This window comes from Podarcis bocagei (assembly GCF_964188305.1).
Source record: "Podarcis bocagei genome assembly, chromosome: 9".
Classification (NCBI taxonomy): domain Eukaryota; kingdom Metazoa; phylum Chordata; class Lepidosauria; order Squamata; family Lacertidae; genus Podarcis; species Podarcis bocagei.
In genome coordinates this window covers 36,907,921-36,927,962 of record NC_138134.1, presented here as the reverse complement: position 1 = coordinate 36,927,962, position 20,042 = coordinate 36,907,921, and the positions used below count along the sequence as shown (strand labels likewise).

The following is a 20,042-nucleotide window of genomic DNA, read 5'->3' as shown; positions in this document are numbered from 1 at the left end:
ATGGTGCTTTGGCACAGTATGATAATGTCTACCAAAGACAGTTTATCAAAGAAGGCAGTCTATGATCATCACAGCCTATTAATAAGTTAACTGGCAGTGGAGATTAAGGTGCATATTTATCTAATTAAGTTTAGATCTCTACAAATATGACCTCTACACAGACAAAGACAATCACATGCAGAATTTGCATTTCTAACTTCAAGTAACTACTTATAATTACATATTAAATATGAAATCCACATTTTGCTCATGCCACATCTTAGACTGCTCTTCTTTTCTCAAGACTCGACCATGTTGATAACTGGCTAGTAATTCCACAGCTTCCCTACTGAGGTGTATCTGTTGTGAAAGCTTTTCAACATTTCACTGGCTTTATTGTGATGAGTTTCCACTTCCTTGGTGGAATGTTATGAGTTTTGCCATCCCCTATCAGTTACTGCTGCCAACATGGGTCAGGGATGGGTAAATTCAAGCATCACGGAAACAAGTTGTGTCACATACTTTGTTTGTATACAATAATGGCTGGGCGATGGAAAAGGTAATGTGCCAGGTTCTGTACACGAAGTTCTAACAAACTTGGATATTTAGTTGTAGCACAACTCTCTGGGGGGAAATGACTATTACTTGTTTAGTTTTACAATGCCAGTAGTCTAGCAGCTTAACACTATGAAGCAAATTGTGGGTCATGCCTCTATGTCTAAACTATTTATCCATGCTTAGCCAAATATGTTGCAGAGCCATCCAGTAAACATTCCCCTAAAACGCAGAAGTTCTGGAATTATATTGCTCTGGGACCAATGTCCCACAGAGCGATGGACCAGACAAACAATGCTCTGTGTAGTAGACTTCAAACACTTGTTTTTTAATAGAATGCTTTCCAATAAAACTGTCCTTCAAAAGAAAGCAAACCTGGTATAACTGTGTCCTATCCACCCAATGTGACAAAAGCATTTTTCTCTTCATCAAGCTCAATGTTTCTGAATACTTAAGCTGTGCTTCACTTATTGCTAGTTGCCTCCCATGAAGAAAAGAGTGAGTGATATTTACACATAATGCTAAGAAACCAGAGGCCTTTCTCTTGGGCATTGTCGGCCAATTGGTGCCAAAGAAAGATAGAACATTTTTTATGTATGCTACAACAGCAGCAAGAATACTTATCGCAAAGTATTGGAAGACACAAGATCTACCCACCCTGGAAGAATGGCAGATGAAGGTGATAGACTACATGGGACTGGCTGAAATGACTGGCAGAATCCGTGATCAGGGGAAAGAGACGGCGGACGAAGATTGGAAGAAATTTAAAATTTATCTTAAGAAACATTATACAATGAATGAAAGCTAAAATGTTGAGGTTTTTAGGGGGGAAAGGGGGTTTACAGCTGCAAAAGATTAAGTAAAAGAAAAGAATAAGGGATAAATCTGATAAAATTAAGTGCTAGGATTTGCTGAAATAATTTTGGGAATTGGGATGTAGAAAGGGGAGGTTTGGGGGAGTCAACGAAGTAAGGTTTATGAAAAAAAGCATATGAAATTATACATGTTTGTTTGTTTCCTTATTTGTTTGTATTGTCTATAATTTTTTTTTGTAAAACCAATAAAAAATTCTATAAAAAAAAGATATTTACACATAATGTACTAAAGAAATAGTTTTCAATCTGAATGTAATGCGGAAGCAGAAGTGAAATACATGCGTGTTTAAACAGAAGTCACATTCAGAGTTAGAAGAAAGAATGTAGGTAAAGGTAGAGGGAAGCTCAAATGGGGATGTTGATCATAGCACTATAGATTAAACTAGAGTAGATTCAGAGCAGGTGAAATTATTGGACTCCTCTTGAAAAACTGATGGACCCTTTTGGACAACAAATTGCAGTGGACTAGACTGGGGTAGCTAACTCCAGTCAAGCTTAGTCAGCAAGGGCAATGGCCAAGGATGATGAGAGCTGTAGTCCAACAACATCTGAATAGCACCGTATTGACTTATCCTGGACTACACTGTGTCAAACACGAAAAGGAGACATTGAAAACCAGTAGTAGAATATACTGTGCTGAAGATTAGAAAGGGTTCGGGAAGTCTAGCTGCTGTGGGCGAGCTAGAACTGGGAATTATTTTCAGACACATGCAAAAGATAACTGGATATTTCTTTTAGTTGAAAGAACTAATTTAAAACAACATATAGTTTTGCTTTTGACAATTTGTTGAAGACACAGAGAGGTGAGACACTGTGAAAACTAAGAAATCAAGGGAGACAATTCATATCTCTCTTCTCAGTGTGAATTCAGCAAGACAGCAGATATCTGCTCAAAACTCAAAGAGCTGAGAAATTTCTCATCATTTCTTATATATATATATAAAAGAAAAGATCTGCAGGAACTGAATATGCAGTCATCGGTCTACACATCCTAGCCCATGTTTTCCTTGCAGCAGCAGGGAACTGCTTGCGCAGGTGGGGTTAAAGTAACATCTTCCACTGAGCACAAAGGACAGGAATATGCAAAAGCTGGAAGTTTCTAGCTTCCTGACATATACTTTCCCCACCCCAATCACATTCTGAAAAAGCTAAATTGGTTGCAAGTGCAGCCTGTCGGTGACTTCAAATAAATTCATAAAACCTTTCGCACTTAATAAAAAATTGTTCTGTTAGTGTGGAAGCACATATGCTTCAGAGCTCCCTGTCTATTGACATCAGGCAGAAATCTTCACTGTATTCTTTGACACCTGCTCTCTTTTTAGTTTACTGCTGATTTTAATTGATTTAAAAATGCTTTTAATTACTTGTTTTTATGGGTATTTCTAATATTTATGGCAAACTGCTTGGAGGTTTTGTTACAATCAAGTGATTTCTAAATTTTGTCAAATAAATAAAATCAATTTTAATAAAACTTCTTAAAGCTGTAATTATTGGTTTTCAGAAAGGCAAACAACAACCTTCTGAGCTTTAATTGTCTATGCTTTCTTTTTATCCCACCACATTCAGACTCTCTTCAGTTTACATTGGCTTAGACAAATCCAATGTTAACTCTGCATTGACTCATACTTCCATTTAACATTTTTTAATGCCCCAGGGAAGTTGGTGTAAAGCCATTTCCTATTTCTCTGGGTTGATTCCTTTTTTGATATCAGTCTTGACCCACTAATTATAACCTTCTCTTAGCAACTCTTACAAACTAGTGTTTCTTCAATGTCTAGCCTAGCCTACCGGAGCCATTTACACGAGTGAGTAACAACAATGGCATTTGCTTTTAAGAACAACTGTGGTCATTACTGCAGAGGTATCAGGAACACAATGATGTCTATAAAGTTATCGGTATGAACATACTTCAAGGAGAGTACAAATACTAGTAATTCCATTTCTGTCACAGACATACAGACAACCATATGGGAGGGTTTTATATCAGACACAAGGCTGAACAGAGTACGAAAGTTATGGGAGGCTTTCCCAACCCACAACAGCAGGTGACCAAGGCTTTTTCACAAACTACAAATGACCATCTAGTGAAGCTTTGACAAGAGACCATCAATAACTTGTGGTTTTACGAAAAATCAATTGTCAGAACCTGGTACGGGGATTATATTGACATTTTAAAGGCATGTGCTTGGCACTAAGCATTCAGTTTAAAAAATAGATAAGACCTCTCTTTCTTGTTCACATTTCTAGTGCTCATGATAAAAGAAGGCCCATGGTCATAGTATCAAGGCTGAAATCTGCTAGCATCTTTCTCTTTCCAAAGGTAGAAGTAAGTCTCACATGATCACATACATGAGTAGATCCTAACCTGTGCTTCCAATGATGTGGATGAAACCAATCAAACTAAGTCAAGTTAAATTTTGCACAGCAGTTTTAGCTTAAAATGGTTTTAAGATTAAGAAGATTAAAATTCCCATTTGGTCACATGCATTTTTTTCCCTTGTTTGATAAAGATTATGAACAGCTTTGGGTCTGATTACTTTTCAGCTAATGTATATGCAAATGAGCGGTGGTTCTATCAGTTAAAACCAAAATGTGGAGAGAGCATGTTTCTTGTAGAAGCTGAAAATAGATTTGCTTAATAAAAATCCTACAAATAATACGAGTATTGTATTGTTCTTGGTTTTTAAGGAAATAATTTTGTTATGGATTGCACTATGATTATTATAAATCTTGTTTAAAATCCATGTTAAGTAATATAATTGTAACTAGGGCTTCCAGCAGCATATATATTGATGGTATGATTATGAACTATATTAAATTTCAGCACCGCTACTGGAGTTTCATTTTGTGATGTATCTGACATATCTATGATTAATTAGAAGAGTTTTAAATGCAAGATGCCTGCTTATTTCTGGATGGCATGGGTGATGTGTTGCCTGGTGGGTATTACCGGTATATGCCATAGTTGAATGCATTTTGAATCTTAGCATGCTGTATGGTTATTCAGACATAAAGCTGCATGCAACTTTCTCAGACACAGAGAACTGAGTCAGGTGATGAATTCATTGATTTGGAATAATGGGATATAGTTCACTGGTAGTGCATAAAAATTCCCATTACAGTATAAGCTAATTGCTTCACTGAGATATTTTCAGAGAGAAGGAGGATAGCATCTCAGCTAAGTTACTGCTATCATGGAGACTCAGCCACCACTTGTAGTTACAACTTTGGGAATTACCAGTATGTTCTGTTTCTGCTTGACCAAAGAATGATCAATGAACCTTTTGAGGCACAAGTAATGACACCAACCGTGAATTAGACTGGCCATGTTCTGGACATATCGAAGAACAGACTTGGCCTAAATCTCCAAAGCCTTACCCCATCAATTAAGATTAGAACTGGGACTTTGAAGGACATAGCTAAGGTATTATAAGGCGGTGATTATCACTAGTTGAAAAGCAAACCTTTCTACCAAATGCTGGACACCCTTCCCTGGTTTGCCTCCCTTGCCATTGAGAGGATGTTGTAAGAGATGCAGGACTGCTACTGTTCTGTGTAGCTTTGTTTCCTCTACCTCTCGACATTGACTGCAATGTAACACATGAGGCGATGTGCTTTTGTCATGCATTTGTCTGCATTTGTCTGCCCTCACCAGTCAATGAGGCAAAGCAAGAGTGGTAGACACACAGTATTATCATTTGATACATATGTTGCATTGCCACAAATGTTACAAGGAAGGAATAACAAAGAAAAGTGGGACAGTGGCAATTTTGTGTTTCTTTTTAGTTTTAAAGTGAACTACTGCAGCTGTCCCTTAAATGTTTTTGCAGTCTAACCCATGGGAAGAAGTATCCCCTGAGAGTAGTAGGCTGTCTCTCTGCATCAGCAAATACCCCACCAGCTTCCGGAGTGTGATAAATATAGAAGATAGTGTGAAATTTAAAGTATGGCTTCTGATTCGCTTTTGCATGCTGAGAAAATTGTTAGCCTGATGTTACTGTATATACTCAAGTATAAGCCAACCCGAATATAAGCCGAGGCACCTAATTTTAGCACAAAAAACTAGGAAAACTTGTTGATGTGAGTATAAGCCAGTTCACCACACCACAAACCTGGTGGTGGCGGCAGCAGTGGAGGAAGAGGAAGGAACAGCCTGAAAGGGCTCCTTTCGGGCTGCTCGTCCCTCTGCCACCTGCCTCACTCGAGTATAAGCCATGGGGGGCTTTTTCAGCATAAAAAAATGTGCTGAAAAAGTCAGCTTATACTTGAGTATATACGGTATTTCTTTTCCTTCATTGCTCAAGGGAGCACCACAAATGCCATGAGGCTTAACCGAATTGTGGCATATTTACAGCTGCATTTTTGAAAACCATTTTCTGTGAATACATTGATTTGCATATAAAAACCGGGTTGAGACCAAACCAGCTACCTAGTCTAGCATTCTCTTTCCTACAGCAGCCAGCCATAGGACATGGGAAGGGTACAGGGACAATGCTATTGTCAACTACCCGGCTTCTGAAATAATAATAAAAATGTGGAAAACACAGCTTTCCTGATATAAGCAATCTTAGTCATCCAAAGTATGACTCACTTTGTGTCTGACATATAAGGATTTGGAATACGTATTGTGGCAACAGACTGCTGTCTAAGAAAACCATCTGCAGAAAATATTGTAATCTGGCAGCGATTGGGTAGCTGCAAGAAAAACTATGGAGGAGGCAGCATATAATAGAGTTAGCAGCATCCTAAGCATTCCATCTAACCTCATTAATTTACATCTCCAGTATAAGAGCCACAAAAGGAGAAGTGTAGGAATACTGAATGAGAACCAGAAACAACAAAATAGCCCAACCATTAATTTGTGTTTCTTGGTCATAGCTTCCAAGACTCTGGGTTACAGGAAACAGGGTGCGCTATACCATCCCAAGAAGTCCATCCTGTTTCTTCTGGGCCTTTCTGTCCATCCCCTGAAGTCTCGCACTCAGGAACAAAGAAAGTCGAGTGGTGCAGGAACACAAAGGCCTACCCCGTATCAGTGGGAGCATATTTGGTCTATAGGTAGAAAGCCGCTGGCTTAATCTCCAGCATCTCTGTGCAGGGCTGGGAAGGCCCCCTTGTCTGGAACCCTGAAGACGCACTTCCCATCAGTGAGGAACATACTGAGGCAGATGGACCAATGATCCAATTCAATATACTGCACCTGTCTATATTTTCCAACGCTCCTTTATTTGTCACATTTAAAGACTTCAAAAATGTTTGAAGGAATTAAAATCAGAATAGCTTCTGATTGAATATTGCTCCTATGTCTATTAGCACTTCAGACAAAGAGAGCTATTTCAAAGACAGAATAATTAATTCTATTTAAATTTCGGGCTAACACACCAGTAGGTTGATTGTTCATTCTTGCACATGTGAAGGCAGGTACCGTGTGATGTTCATAACACCTGCTAGAAAGATTAAAGCAGCCAAAGACTGGGAATGAATATTTTACAATTATTTCATTTAACATTGCTTTGAAACATTGTATAATATTATAATTAGAGCCTTTAATTTATTCCAATTATCTTACTTTTCTTAATTTTATGAACTGTGGAGCTAAAATAATCAGCCCTTCTGCTCCACAGACTTCTAAATATCTCTCTTTTGATATTCTCTCTCTCATTCCTCACAGAAATTTAATGCCTGTCTAGAGACACCTGTGGGGACAATTAAGGGCCCTATTGTTGCTACTTTTGACAAAGCTTTGCCGAATTAAATGTATTATTGCCACCAAGATAAAATGCAGGTTGAAGTTAAGCAATGCTTCAATATTGAGAGAAAGTTTGGGAAACTCTATGCCGATTTTTCATTTTATTTGTTGTCTTTAATTTCATCTACTACCTCACTCACTAGTCAAAATAAAAAAATTCCTTCCAGTAGCACCTTAAAGACCAACTATTAAAGCACCTTAAAGACTGACTATGGCAGACCAACACGGCTACCTATCTGTAACTCACTCACTAGTGTTGGATTTAAAAGGAGTGTACACCAGCAGAAGACTGATAGCTGTATCTGTCACTTCAGGGAGCAGCCCAATCTGTCCGGAGTCACTCTGTGGCCTGGTCAACTCAATACAGTGGTACCTCGGGTTACATACGCTTCAGGTTATATACGCTTCAGGTTACAGACTCCGCTAACCCAGAAATAGTGCTTCAGGTTAAGAACTTTGCTTCAGGATGAGAACAGAAATCGTGCTCTGGCGGCGGCGCGGCAGCAGCAGGAGGCCCCATTAGCTAAAGTGGTGCTTCAGGTTAAGAACAGTTTCAGGTTAATAACGGACCTCCGGAACGAATTAAGTACTTAACCCGAGGTACCACTGTATGTATTTGCATGAGTGGCTTGGATGGAAGCAAGTACTCAATTCAAGAGGCAGTCTGATATGGGGAAAACTCGACCAGGTCACAAACTCTAAATTCCATTACTACTACTACTACTACTACTACTACTACTACTACTACTACTAAGACTTCACCAATGCATCCCAGGGCAGGCTATAATAATTCAAAATTCAAAATAATTAGAAATGGTTAAAATAGATTACCACCGTCACGGGAGTAAGATGGGCCCTGAAAACCCATGTCTGAGTTGTCAAGGCCAGGCTAAGGAGCATAAATCCTGTTAAAACAGATTCCTTTTCCATCCCTAGGTTGCAATCTCATGTTTGCGTCCTAATGTCCCTTCTGTGCTGGCACTGCTGTTGAGCATTTTCACCAAAGACAGCTACCTTTAAATTCTATGTGTCTACTCAGAAGTAGGTCCCATCAAGTTCAATGAGATTACAGCTTTTAAACCCTTTTCTGACAATACTTAGATTTTTTTCATTTTTTTATTTAAACCAGCCCTCCAGGTTTTTAAACCAAGGCACAACTAATTAGTGAACGTTGAACTCCTTAGTGGACAAATTAAAATATATTTCTCTAGAGGTGGAGGGGGAAGGGAGAAACAGGTCCGTACAGGCTTATAATTTAATTTCTGGTTTATTTTAATATGCTGTCAAAGGCTAGTTAAAAAATTTCTTTAAAACCAAAATTCTTTATAATGTTCAAATAAGTTCATTGTGAGTGAACATTTTTGTGTAAAGCTGATGTTGAGGTCAAAAGCTGACATGTCTGACAGGAATGAAAATTGAGCTCATGTATTTGAACTAACTTTCAGAAGAATCATTGGAAGGAATAAACACAAGGACTAAAACTCTCTAGGTGAGGCAAAGAAGGAGGTATGATCATTGAGGTTTTTTCAGTTGGATTGCATAGCCCAAGAGTGAGGGACTGAAGTACTTCCACACTGCTGTGTGTTCTTACATGAGTAACACCAGAGTACATAGAAGTGTCCTTTAGGGCTGGGGTTCAACTAGGTCTGCAGAGAACTAGGGACTTGATGACAAGTCCTATATTGCTAATCAGGGCAGATTTGAGGGTAAACCATACACAGCACGGGTCTGCCCTTGTGGCTCGTTGGAAGTTGAAACTGCTTCACATGTACTACTACGTTGTCGTCTTTATGAGGATATACGTTTGACTTTTATTACACCTGTTTTGCAAAAGTCCAGGAAAGAATCGGAACACCATAGTTTAAAACTACTGCTAGAGGGCAAGAATCCCCAGACTACATTAAATGTAGCCAAATTCTGTGCGTCTGCAATTAATCGCAGGAAGCAAGTGGTATCCCATAATGACCAAACCCCTAAATGTTAATTACAGGGGGGCACGCTAATAATTAATTTTAATTTTTTTATATTTAAATCCTTGTTATATTCAAATTGTCCTCTGTATTTCTGATTTTTTTTTTAAAAAAATATGATCTATGATATTGTGTGTGTTGATGCTGGTCTGTGACCGTATTAGTAAATTCATTCATTCATTCATTCCTATATTGCTAACTGTCTGCCATGCTCTGTTTTCTTTGGAACTAGGGATTCCTAGTTTGGAGAGAGGGTGCTTACTGCTTTTTCTGGCTAACCCTGTTTCTGTCTTTAAGAAAAGTTTTGTTTTCTAAGAAGACCTGTGTTTGGAAGCCTGCCCCTTTTTGTTTTTCAAGGTTAATGTTCCCTTTGATCATTCCCTGTTCCTTCTGCTGACGACTAGTGCAACATAAATGTATTTGGCATATGTTTATATATATTTTTTATTATATATATATATATATATATATATATATATATATATATATATATATATATTGTAAGTTGTATTGATTCCCATCAAACTCCCCCCCCCATTTTGCATTTTTTCATTGTCACTATGCTCCTTATTTTTAGCTGAACCAAAAAAAATTGCTTTCAAGTTACACTGCAGCACCCCAAGTAAAAAATTGCTTAGGAAGACAATTCTGCCATGGACCACAAGATCTAAGGATAGGATGGGAGTGGGCTGTGGCAGAAAGGTGGAGCTCTTAAGATCCGAGGACTGAGAGGGCAGAGTATTTTAATATAGGACTACAGTCGCACCTTGGTTTTCAAACAGCTTAGTTTTCAAACGTTTTGGCTCCCAAATGCCGCAAACCTGTTTCAGTGAGTGTTCCAGTTATCGAACTATTTTTGGAAGCTGAACGTCTGACGGGGCAACTGTGGCTTCTGATTGGCTGCAGGAGCTTCCTGTAGCCAATCAGAAGCTGACCTTTGGTTTCCGAACATTTTGGAAGTTGAACCGACTTCCGGAACAGATTCTGTTCGACTTCCAAGGTACGACTCTACAGGAAAACCTATCCTAAAACCTAGGGAAAGAATGAATGTGATATTGGGGAACAACAACAACAACATTAAAAGATATCCAATAGATAAGTAAGTACAAACCCTTGGCTCCAGAACTCTTTGTGTGTCACTTACCTTATGTGAGTGATGAGGAGGGTTGTAGATGGAATGAAAAAGTCATCCACTCTGTCAAACTGCTTCCCCACTGGCTGAGTATGAATAGTATGATGAGAAATACTCCCACTGGCCTGGGTTATCACCTGGAGGATGTATTATTGTGGAGGACAATTACTCACATTTTCTTTAAAATCTAATTTGAATCAATCATGTTTGATTAAATTATGTTAAGGGTAAGGCTACCAACAACTTATTCCAACACTTGGCTCAAACAAAGTTACTGTAATGGGTGCAGTCATTGTCATTGTTTTGAAAGTAGATGTTTCTAAATAAGGTACCTGCCTTATTTGTTCTTTGGCATGTGGTTCATACCCCCAATTAGAAATAAGAATATAGTGGGTTGTATAGCAAGGCACTCTAGGAGTTCAACATATATTCAGCTTTTTAGCTTTAGTACAAAGGATATATGAACTTCCTGTGAGAAATCCTAACTCTTCCACTGTTTCTTTCTTCCTTCAGAATTATTCAGATGGTTCTTTCAGGTACCATAGGTAAATTCAAATTTGCACTGAAATTTCACTTTCAGTGATAGTGTAAACTCTGCTCAAAATTTGTATTGTAATGTTTTTGGCAGGACAAAAACATGTATACCCTGATAACATGAGAGACAGCCTGTAATTCAGCAACAATATTATTATCAGGGGTTTTTAATACATTAAAGAAAGCTGCAAAGCAAGATGAATGTGGATCTATCCCTGTGCACAAATGAACTGTATACATTTCTGAAACTGTAATAGCATGTTTCCTGGCTCCTGTGACCATGAAAATAAGGTGCTGACATTTTATGTTTTCCCAAGTGAATGTGTGCCTGGAGACAGCTTGGACTAGTGGTGTATGTACAGAGAAATATTATATGAGTAAGCCCTACATTTTGATGCAAACAATAAAAATTTAAATACCAGTGCTTAAAAGTAAATCCAATAGTTTCTACTGAAGTAAGCAAATAACACATCACAGTCTTATAAATCTGTATAGAAACAATGATACGCAGAATGGTTGCACAGATTTAGCTGAAGTCAGGAATATTGGTCCTGATATAATGCTAAGGCCAATCCTATTATAACAGTTTACTGCGGCATACAAAATACAACAAATACACATTTTGTTGGACTGTACCACAATACCCAATTCCTTTTTAACCCAAAGAGTTGAAGAGGACAAACAGTCATCTGCTGCCCCCCCCATTCCCCACTTCTCTACCTATTCCTTTGCCACTAACAATTTTGTATAGCACTTTTACCTCAGTCAGAGATGGTGGCTGATATAATTGCAAAGGTGCTGGGCCAGTTCCTCAACTTCAGTGGTTATGGCATTACACAGACCTAGCAATCCCTGCACAGCAACCCAAGGTTTGGGCTGCCAGGTTAGAAATTAATAGAGTTGTATCCAAATTAAAACATGTATTTGACATAAGGAAATCAATCTTCTTGTCCATTTTGCCTTAAAGTTCATATAAATATTTTGAAGTAATTTTCAGTAATAGTGCATCTAGTGGAATGCTTAAAGCTCCCTGGAGACTGTGATCAGCTCCCGAGTCATAATCAATAGCAATATATATCAGCCTGCATTTGAAAGTATGTCTCCCTGCGAAAACAAGCTGTTTCTTTCAATGCAATCCCATTATCAGTTTGATAGTTCTGATCCCTTTTGAAACAAATGATTCAAAAATAACCAACTTCAGCAACTAACATTCACAGGCAATCCAAATTATGCTCAGCCTCTAATAAAGAAGGGATGTGAAGCATTGCACAGCTCCTGCATTCAGGGGAATACACATTTGTCTGTATTTGCTACATCTTAATGATTCCTGGAGATTTACTGGTTTCATGCAGTCAGGAATCATTATAAACAAAGCAGCTCTGATGAAAAATTACTGTGCATTCTATATATTTTAAAATTTGCAACTATTGGTGCTTATAATGAGCCATTTTTCCTTGAGCAGTGGCTAGACAGACTTCTGTAGGGGATGCTCCAACTATTTGCTGCCAAGGAGTGTGGTGGAGTCTCCTTCTTTGGAGGTCTTTAAGCAGAGGCTTGACAACCATATGTCAGGAGTCCTCTGATGGTGTTTCCTGCTTGGCAGGGGGTTGGACTCGATGGCCCTTGTGGTCTCTTCCAACTCTATGATTCTATAGGTTTCCTGCATCAAACAGTGGTAGACAGGAGAGCCTACAAGGCTCCCTTCAATTCAAATTCTACAGTTCTGTGTACACATGTGGTCATCTCTTTAAAATTCTCCTGCTGGTAAGGTACCTTTCAGGCATCACAATAATAGCTTAATGTCACTTGTCCAGAGGTACATTCCACAGCACCAGGGGCGGAGGAAGGGGTGTGTGGTGGGTGCATTCTGCCCTAGGTGTCACCACTGAGGGGGTGACAAAATGCTGGATGGCACTCACTGTGGGGCCTGCAGCATGCCTGAGCCATGCGTCTCTCCTGGGAGAGAAGCAGTGGATTGGGTGCACACAGGCTCCGCACTGCCCAAGTGGTCTGCCTGCTGCCTCCCCCACCCCCAGCTGTAGGGCAGCTGAGTGGAAGGAGGTAGGCAGACTCCAGAGGCCCCGCGGTGTGCCCCTCACCCCGTCCCTATGGGTGGCTTGCCCGGCCCCTGGGCGCGCTGCCCTAGGCTCCCGAACGGCTTCCTCCACAGCTGCACAGCACCACTTAAGGATTAAAAGTCTGCCACCCTGTGAGTGGAGGTGATTTCACTGGATCTTTCCCCCTGATCATCAACTATGAACCTCATGTGTTAGGACCTATCAATACAGAATCCTTAAATATTATAGATCTGCCAGATGAACCCATACAAAATGCTATTTCTATAAATTTCATTTTGTTTTCACGCCTTCCCCTTCCACTGAAGGGAGCCTGGGATGGTGCACAACAATAAAAAATGCACCTGTTCCAGGTTTGAAATAAGAAGGGTTGGATTCTGTTCATGTAAGAAGGGTTGGATTCTGTTCCCCATCCCCAACCTGTTACACATGGCTCCTGTTACACAACTAGAAGGCACAAATCTTTGTTGTGATTTATCTGTAGATACTTTAAAGCCATTTTGATGTGCTTATGTGTGAAACATCACCAGAAATAGTACTGAGGGCTCCCTCTTCTGCACGTAACTGCCAAAGTAAGAGAAATGCATTCTGAACAGAAGTTTAAAAAACAAAATAAAATCTGTGTTTGTTTAGATTTAATTCAAAATGTTGGCATTATTCACTGTGGGGCAGTGCCAACTGGGGACATAGTTTATAAGTATTCCACTGCAGGTTTTCTACATTTTGAGCACGTACAAATGAAGGAAATTTCTTAGTAAGTCTTATTGCTGACAAGATAGCTTTAAAAATTCATTGATAGCTGCTGTTGAGCAGCTTCCAAGGAATTACTTTTATCTGTGTATCATAGGATTCTACAGCAAGTTTGGCTATAACTAAAACAATGAAATAAAAATACTCACCTGTAGTGTAGGAGAATTCTTATCAAAACTTCCCCAGCTGAGCACCCATACCTGATCATGCGATTTGTCGTAGTGAAGTTTGACTGGAATGGGATCTGTACTTACTGCCTAAAGAATATGAAGAAACAAGGAAAGAACCAGCTTTTCTTTAACGTTATAGTAACGTAAATATTGCACAAGTTTGGAGTGAAAATTAGACCCCAGTGAAGCCTTCAATTGTTGATGTCATTCTAATTAATCTGAAGCTAGAGCACTCCTGCTTAAACAGTGATCTTTGCTCATTATTTGAACAACGTGGCATGGATATATGTTCCGTCTCCACCTAATTAAGTTGTATGCCGCAACAAAGCTATTAAAATGCTTGAGACAAAAGTGGCAAGGCAGCAAACTATTAATTTACCCTTCTTCCTAGATTCTATGCTTCTTGGTTTATCTGTGAACATCTTTTTGCTTTTGTTAAAAGTTGCAAATGAAGAGAAAAATGTGGAATATACTGACCATGGATTCATCAAAGTGATCCATTTCCTTTTTAATAGCAAATTGAAGAATTTCAACTAGCAAAAAGAATTCTGACCAGAGAAGGAAACTGACACAACTGTGATTGTTCGATGTGTATATTATTTGATCATAGCTTTCATGTAATTTTTAACTTAGTAAAACAAGACAAAATTAATATATTTCACTGAAATAATTTTGTGTGTGTGCTTTTAAAAGTAGAAGAAGCACACAGAGAGAGTTAGGACAAGAAAAAAATATTCACTGGGTGCTTAGAATTACAGAAACAAACACAGCAGCAGCTTGATATAAATGGAGTAAGTGTGTTTAAAGGTAAAGGGACCCCTCACAGTTAAGTCAGTCGCGGATGACCCTGGGGTTACGGTGCTCATCTCACTTTACTGGCCGAGGGAGCCAGCATTTGTCCGCAGACAGCTTCCAGGTCATGTGGCCAGCATGACTAAGCTGCTTCTGGCAAACCAGAGCAGCACACGGAAATGGCGTTTACCTTCCCGCCGGAGCGGTACCTATTTATCTACTTGCACTTTGACATGCTTTCGAACTGCTAGGTTGGCAGAAGCGTGTTTACACTCCCTCAAAAGGGCCAAGTATGCAGTTTGGGAATCATCCTGGGCTTGGCATTTTTGACCGAGTCATAGGTATCATCAGCAACCAAGAGTGCTTTTTACCCATTTCAGCTGGTATGACAACTGTATCTCCAACTATCTGTAGAAGGGGCCATTGATGCATGTCTTGGCGTCATCCAAACTACATTATTGCAATGCACTCCATATGGGGCCGCCTTTAAAGATGGCCCAGAAGCTTCAACTGGAGCAGAATGTGGCAGCCGTGGCACTTGTAAGAGCCAGGTTTTCTCCACATATTACACAAATTCTACACTAGTTATGCTGGCTGCCTATTCACTTTTGGCCCTGTTTAAAATACAGGTATTGACCTTTAAAGCTCAAGAGAAAGAAAGAAAGAAAAAAGAAACATGTTTTCAGAAAGACTACCTACAGTTATATGTACCTGCCCAAGCTTTAAGACTGGCATCTGAGGCAGGGCCTTCTCTGCGGTAGCCTTGCTGTCTCTGAAACACTCGTCTCAGGGAAATACATAGGGCACCTGATCTCCTGACATTTAGGAACACCTGAAAGACACACACACACCCCTGCCACCTACCCTGCATTCAGGTGACTTTATGCTTCTTAAGAACGGTTGTATCTGTTGCTATCATCTGAATGCTACTAATAGTTTTTACAGCCATTAAAAATACTGAAATTGTAATGATGTAGTATTATATTGATGTGTACCTGCCTTCAGAGGGTATATATCCTTAAAAGCAGATTAGAACAATCAATTAAATAATAATCCTTGCCACTATTTGTATTGTGTAGGGAACTGTCAGAATCTGGTCCATTGAAAGGAGACTATTTAGAGAACATTTTAGTAGTTTCTTTTTGGATGTTGTGCTTGCCCTCAATAATAATAATAATAATAATAATAATAATAATAATAATAATAATAATAATAATAATTTATACCCTGCCCTTCCCAGTTCAGAAAACTAGGCTCAGGGTGGCTAACAACAAATTTAAAACACTTAATTGTGATACAACAAAAACAGCATAAAATACAGTATAAAAGCGTGAATAGCAATAAATTAAAAAATCAAAAATCAATTTAGGGGAAAATCCATCCAATAAACATTAGATGATCACCAGGGCTAGCTGGCTAAATTAGTCCTATTTGGGCCAGCGAGGGGGCCAGAGGAGAATTAGCTGTGGGATCCCAGAGCGGGTAATCTTCATAAAAAATTCTCTGTTGCTGTCAATGAACTAACTCCACTATCAGGGCTGCATTTGTATTTTTGTTTTTGTTTGAAAAGGAGCCCCTCTATCTATCTCTTTGTTCTGTTCTGTTTGTTGGTCTTTCTATCACAAAACTGTGAAGCACAGCTTGTTTATCAGTTTGACAAGAAGAGTACCAGCTGGCTAATTAAGTGGATCTAATTTAAAGTAATGATGTAGATCCTCAAGATAATGTGCTAATGGCTGGCTGAGACCACTGGTGATGCTTAACTATACACCTGAGGTGTTGCGAAAAACTCCAGCTTCCTGTAAAGCCAAAGCTGTTTTTCTTCTTGAGCAGACAAACTCCAGGACAATTGTTTACTACTGGGTTACCTTTCTTTCTTTTTTATGCTGCTAGATAACACCTGCAATAGTCTTTCACGCCTGAATCAACTGTTGTGATACTGCAAATTGTGCATGTTTGAAACAACGTCTTATTGTTGGTTCAACCACTGCAAAGAAATCGAAGGGAATCAAACTAGGCGACTTGGGTCAAACCCATTGAAACTGAAAATGCAGGTCTAAATAGTTCCACTTAGAGCACAATTCTTCTATTAATCTGTGTGCTAGGTCTGCTTCTCACTTTATTTCCGAAATGTCCCTTGTATCTGAGATGTTATATTACATGGGATATTAGCTGTGTAGGTGCCATGGTTGTAGAAATGCTTCTATGTAAGATGAAAAATCACTGAAGGTGGTCTTGCTAATTGTACTGGCGTGATTAAAATTGCCTCTACCCAATGTGTTAAGTAACTTCACACCAAACTACCTCACCCAGCAGGTATAATATGAGATCAGGATGCTGAAAACGTGATGTCGAAATCTGGCAAACTGGACTTATGATTGGAAAAAAGGAGAAACAGAAATTGACAGTTTCGCTCATCCCTAGTGAAACACTCCAAAATCACAATTTGCTTGGCATGACCACCCAGCGCATTTCATGTGTTTCTGCTGGTCCCTTCCCTTAGTTCCTGTTGGGGAGGCTGGATATCATTCAGGTACAGGATTGTATTGCAACAACATGTTTTTCCATGCATGCAATTATAGCTTGACAAGATCACCTCTTGTGGCACCATCTAGAGTTGTTTTCCAAGAAAGGTATGCAATTTTTCTCGAGTAAATAGAGAGCAAAAGATATCCACCTTCTGAATAATGTGCATATTTGACTTCTTGTACCTTCCTATGCTAAGACATCTTAGTGATGTGGAAAGAAAAAATAAATAGTTCCATCAAAGTGGACTGGCTAAGAATCTAAATGCCTCACATATCGGTTATACATATTTAAAGATTTATGTCTAAATGCAAGAGAAAAATAACTCCTGGGGCTTGCAAAAAAATAAAATAAAATACAGTAGCATATCATTATGGGATAAGAGAGCAGGATTGTTTCTATGATATTACAAGCATTGCTGAGCCAACTCTTTCCCTAAAAACTGCCAAAGTACTTCATATTAGTTATACTTCAGTGCTGAAATCTCTACTGTAAAATGACAGAGATAAATTGATATTTCCTTCATGGCTGGCAAGTTTTTGTGGGAACTTTAGACATTATATTTTGTCACCCTGGCTAAAAATCTTACAAGCCTCTTTCCGTTTTCTCACAGGATTTTTATCAAGGGTAAAAAACCTGTAATGTAGTTTAATATTTCAGTTTATTAACGGGATTTCCTTCTTGCAGAAATGTGTGAGAATCAGTGTAACAGAAATAGTGCCGGGGTCCTCTTTAAATGAGAATAAACTTTGTTATAATGTTAATATTACAAGGGTTGTGTCTTGGACTTGATGGGCAATATTTCTGGACTCACAACAGGGCACACCAGCCTGCCTACTACAGTCCTCTGCACAAGACTCCATTCTGTAGCAGAGAGACTCCCCCAGGAGCAGCTTTTGGGAGGGGGTTGGCAAGAGGCCTAAATGTGTAGTGGGAATTGACTTGCACAACTAGAAACACTTTCCACTAAGGCTGCATGCATTTCCTGTCTCAAAGAGTTATGGGCCCTGCAGTTTGTTGTTGTTGTTAATTTAATTTATATACCACCCTTCATCAAAAGTTCCCAGGGTGGTGTTTAACATTAAAACACATTTTACGGAACATAATAATAATAAAAATAATACAAAGCATAATGACAGATAACATAATAATAAAATAATGAGAGCCCCTCTACACACACCTTTAACAGGCCATAGATTATTTCATTGCCAAAGGCCTGGGTAAAGAGGAATGTTTTTGCCTGATGCCTAAAGGCAGGCAATGATGGCACCAGACGAGGCTTTCTGGGGAGAGCATTCCACAGATGGGGAGCCACCACAGAAAAGGCCTGTTCTCTTGTTGCCAATCTCTGAACGTCTCAGGTAGGGAGGACATAGAGAAGAGCCTCAGATGACAAATGCAGGGTCTGGGTCGGTTTGTATGGGGAGAGGCAGTCCTTAAGGTATGAAGGTCCTAAGCCATGTAAGGCTTTAAAGATCAATACCAGCTCTTTGAATTGGGCCTGGAAACTAATTGGTGTTGCTGGGAATTGTAACTGTGAGGAGTACACTACAGCACCCATCATTCTTTGGTGGAAAGAATATGCTTCAAGTGTCTTTTGAAAGCACAGTGTGTATGCAGTCTAAGGCAAAGCATATACTGGATATAACACATTATAACAGCCATCCAAAGTAGTTGTGGACTGCATATGGGAAATCCAGGTTCTAGCAAGCATGAACATGATGTTTCATTCAGATACGCCAGGTGTGGAGAACATCAGGCCCAGGGCTGAATGCAGCTGTCTAGGCCTACGTGGCCATGGGACTCCTCCTCAAGCCACACTCCACAACTTCCTCTAGTGCTTTTACATGGCTATATTGTGTCAATGATTGGTGAAAATGGCTCTTGCCAGCCTGGTTGACGACTCTGGAGGGGATGTGTATGAGGAGGTGTAAAAGCTTGTAGTGGTGTTAAAACTTTGGTATTTTGTATGTCTGAAATTGTGCCTCCGGTTCATAGGTGAAGAGTTGCATCCCTTCTTCCAACCACTATTTTTTTTGTCTCTCCCAGGCTCCATGGCATGTAGCCCTTGGAAGCTTGCCCTCTAAGCAATGTGGCCCTCAGGCTGAAAAAGGAGAAGTCCTGTTGTGAACTACCTGTGCTTTAGAAATGTCCCTGAAACTAATAAGCTGGACCCACCTTGAATACTAGGTGAGCATGGCAACCCACAAATTCTTCTCTTGCTTGGATTTGACAAGACAGAAATGTGACAAACAAAATAATGCCTATTTTTGATTAGCTGGATTACATTCTAAGAAATGCAGGTGAACTATGCAGTCTTCCAACTGCTTCCCTAACTATAATTCTGTGCTTAAAAATGAACAGAACCTTTCTTTTGTATTTTATTGAATGCTATGATGATGGCGTTCTAGAGCTGCTCTAAAATAAATTATAGTTATCTTTATTTTAACCTGTCATATTGATACATGATAAAAAAAAGAAATTATGTGCACTGGTGTACAAGCATTAGCTGTATATTAGTGTCTGTTATATTATAAAGAAGTCTAGGGTACTGGGAATATTGGCAAGGATTAAAATTTTAATAGCAGCCATGCCTGACACTTTCAATCACTTTCAAATTTCATTTCTTCTTATGAAGATGACAGCAGATATTTTAGCAACTGTATAATGCCTATTCATGAAGTGAAGCACAGCTGCTTGCAGGAAAGTCACATTTATATTTTAGAAAGTGCAAATTTTATGATCTTGAAATGAATTTTAAGACACTTCTTTGTGTTCTGAAACATAGTGCTGACATGATTTTGCTCTCAAGAGTAAGGTGAAAATTCTTGTCTGAATGTTTTTGGCTAACCCTTTTCACAGATGAGAAGTATCTAAAACTTAAACTGTACATCATAGCAAATGGTTGAACAGGCAATTATATTTGCTATGATAT

General features: G+C 39.1%; 1 protein-coding gene across 4 annotated transcripts in view; it reads right to left on the bottom strand.

The window, feature by feature from the left end:
- The window catches only part of FSTL5 (follistatin like 5), a 355,157-nt gene that overhangs the window by 10,405 nt on the left and 324,710 nt on the right, over positions 1 to 20,042 (bottom strand). For all 4 annotated transcript variants that reach the window (XM_081208810.1, XM_081208812.1, XM_081208811.1 and 1 more), the window contains 2 exons: positions 13,769 to 13,876; positions 10,273 to 10,397 (listed from right to left, as the gene is read on the bottom strand). In XM_081208810.1, coding sequence (XP_081064936.1) covers positions 10,273 to 10,397; positions 13,769 to 13,876 — 233 coding nt within the window. The remainder of the gene's footprint in view (positions 1 to 10,272; positions 10,398 to 13,768; positions 13,877 to 20,042) is intronic.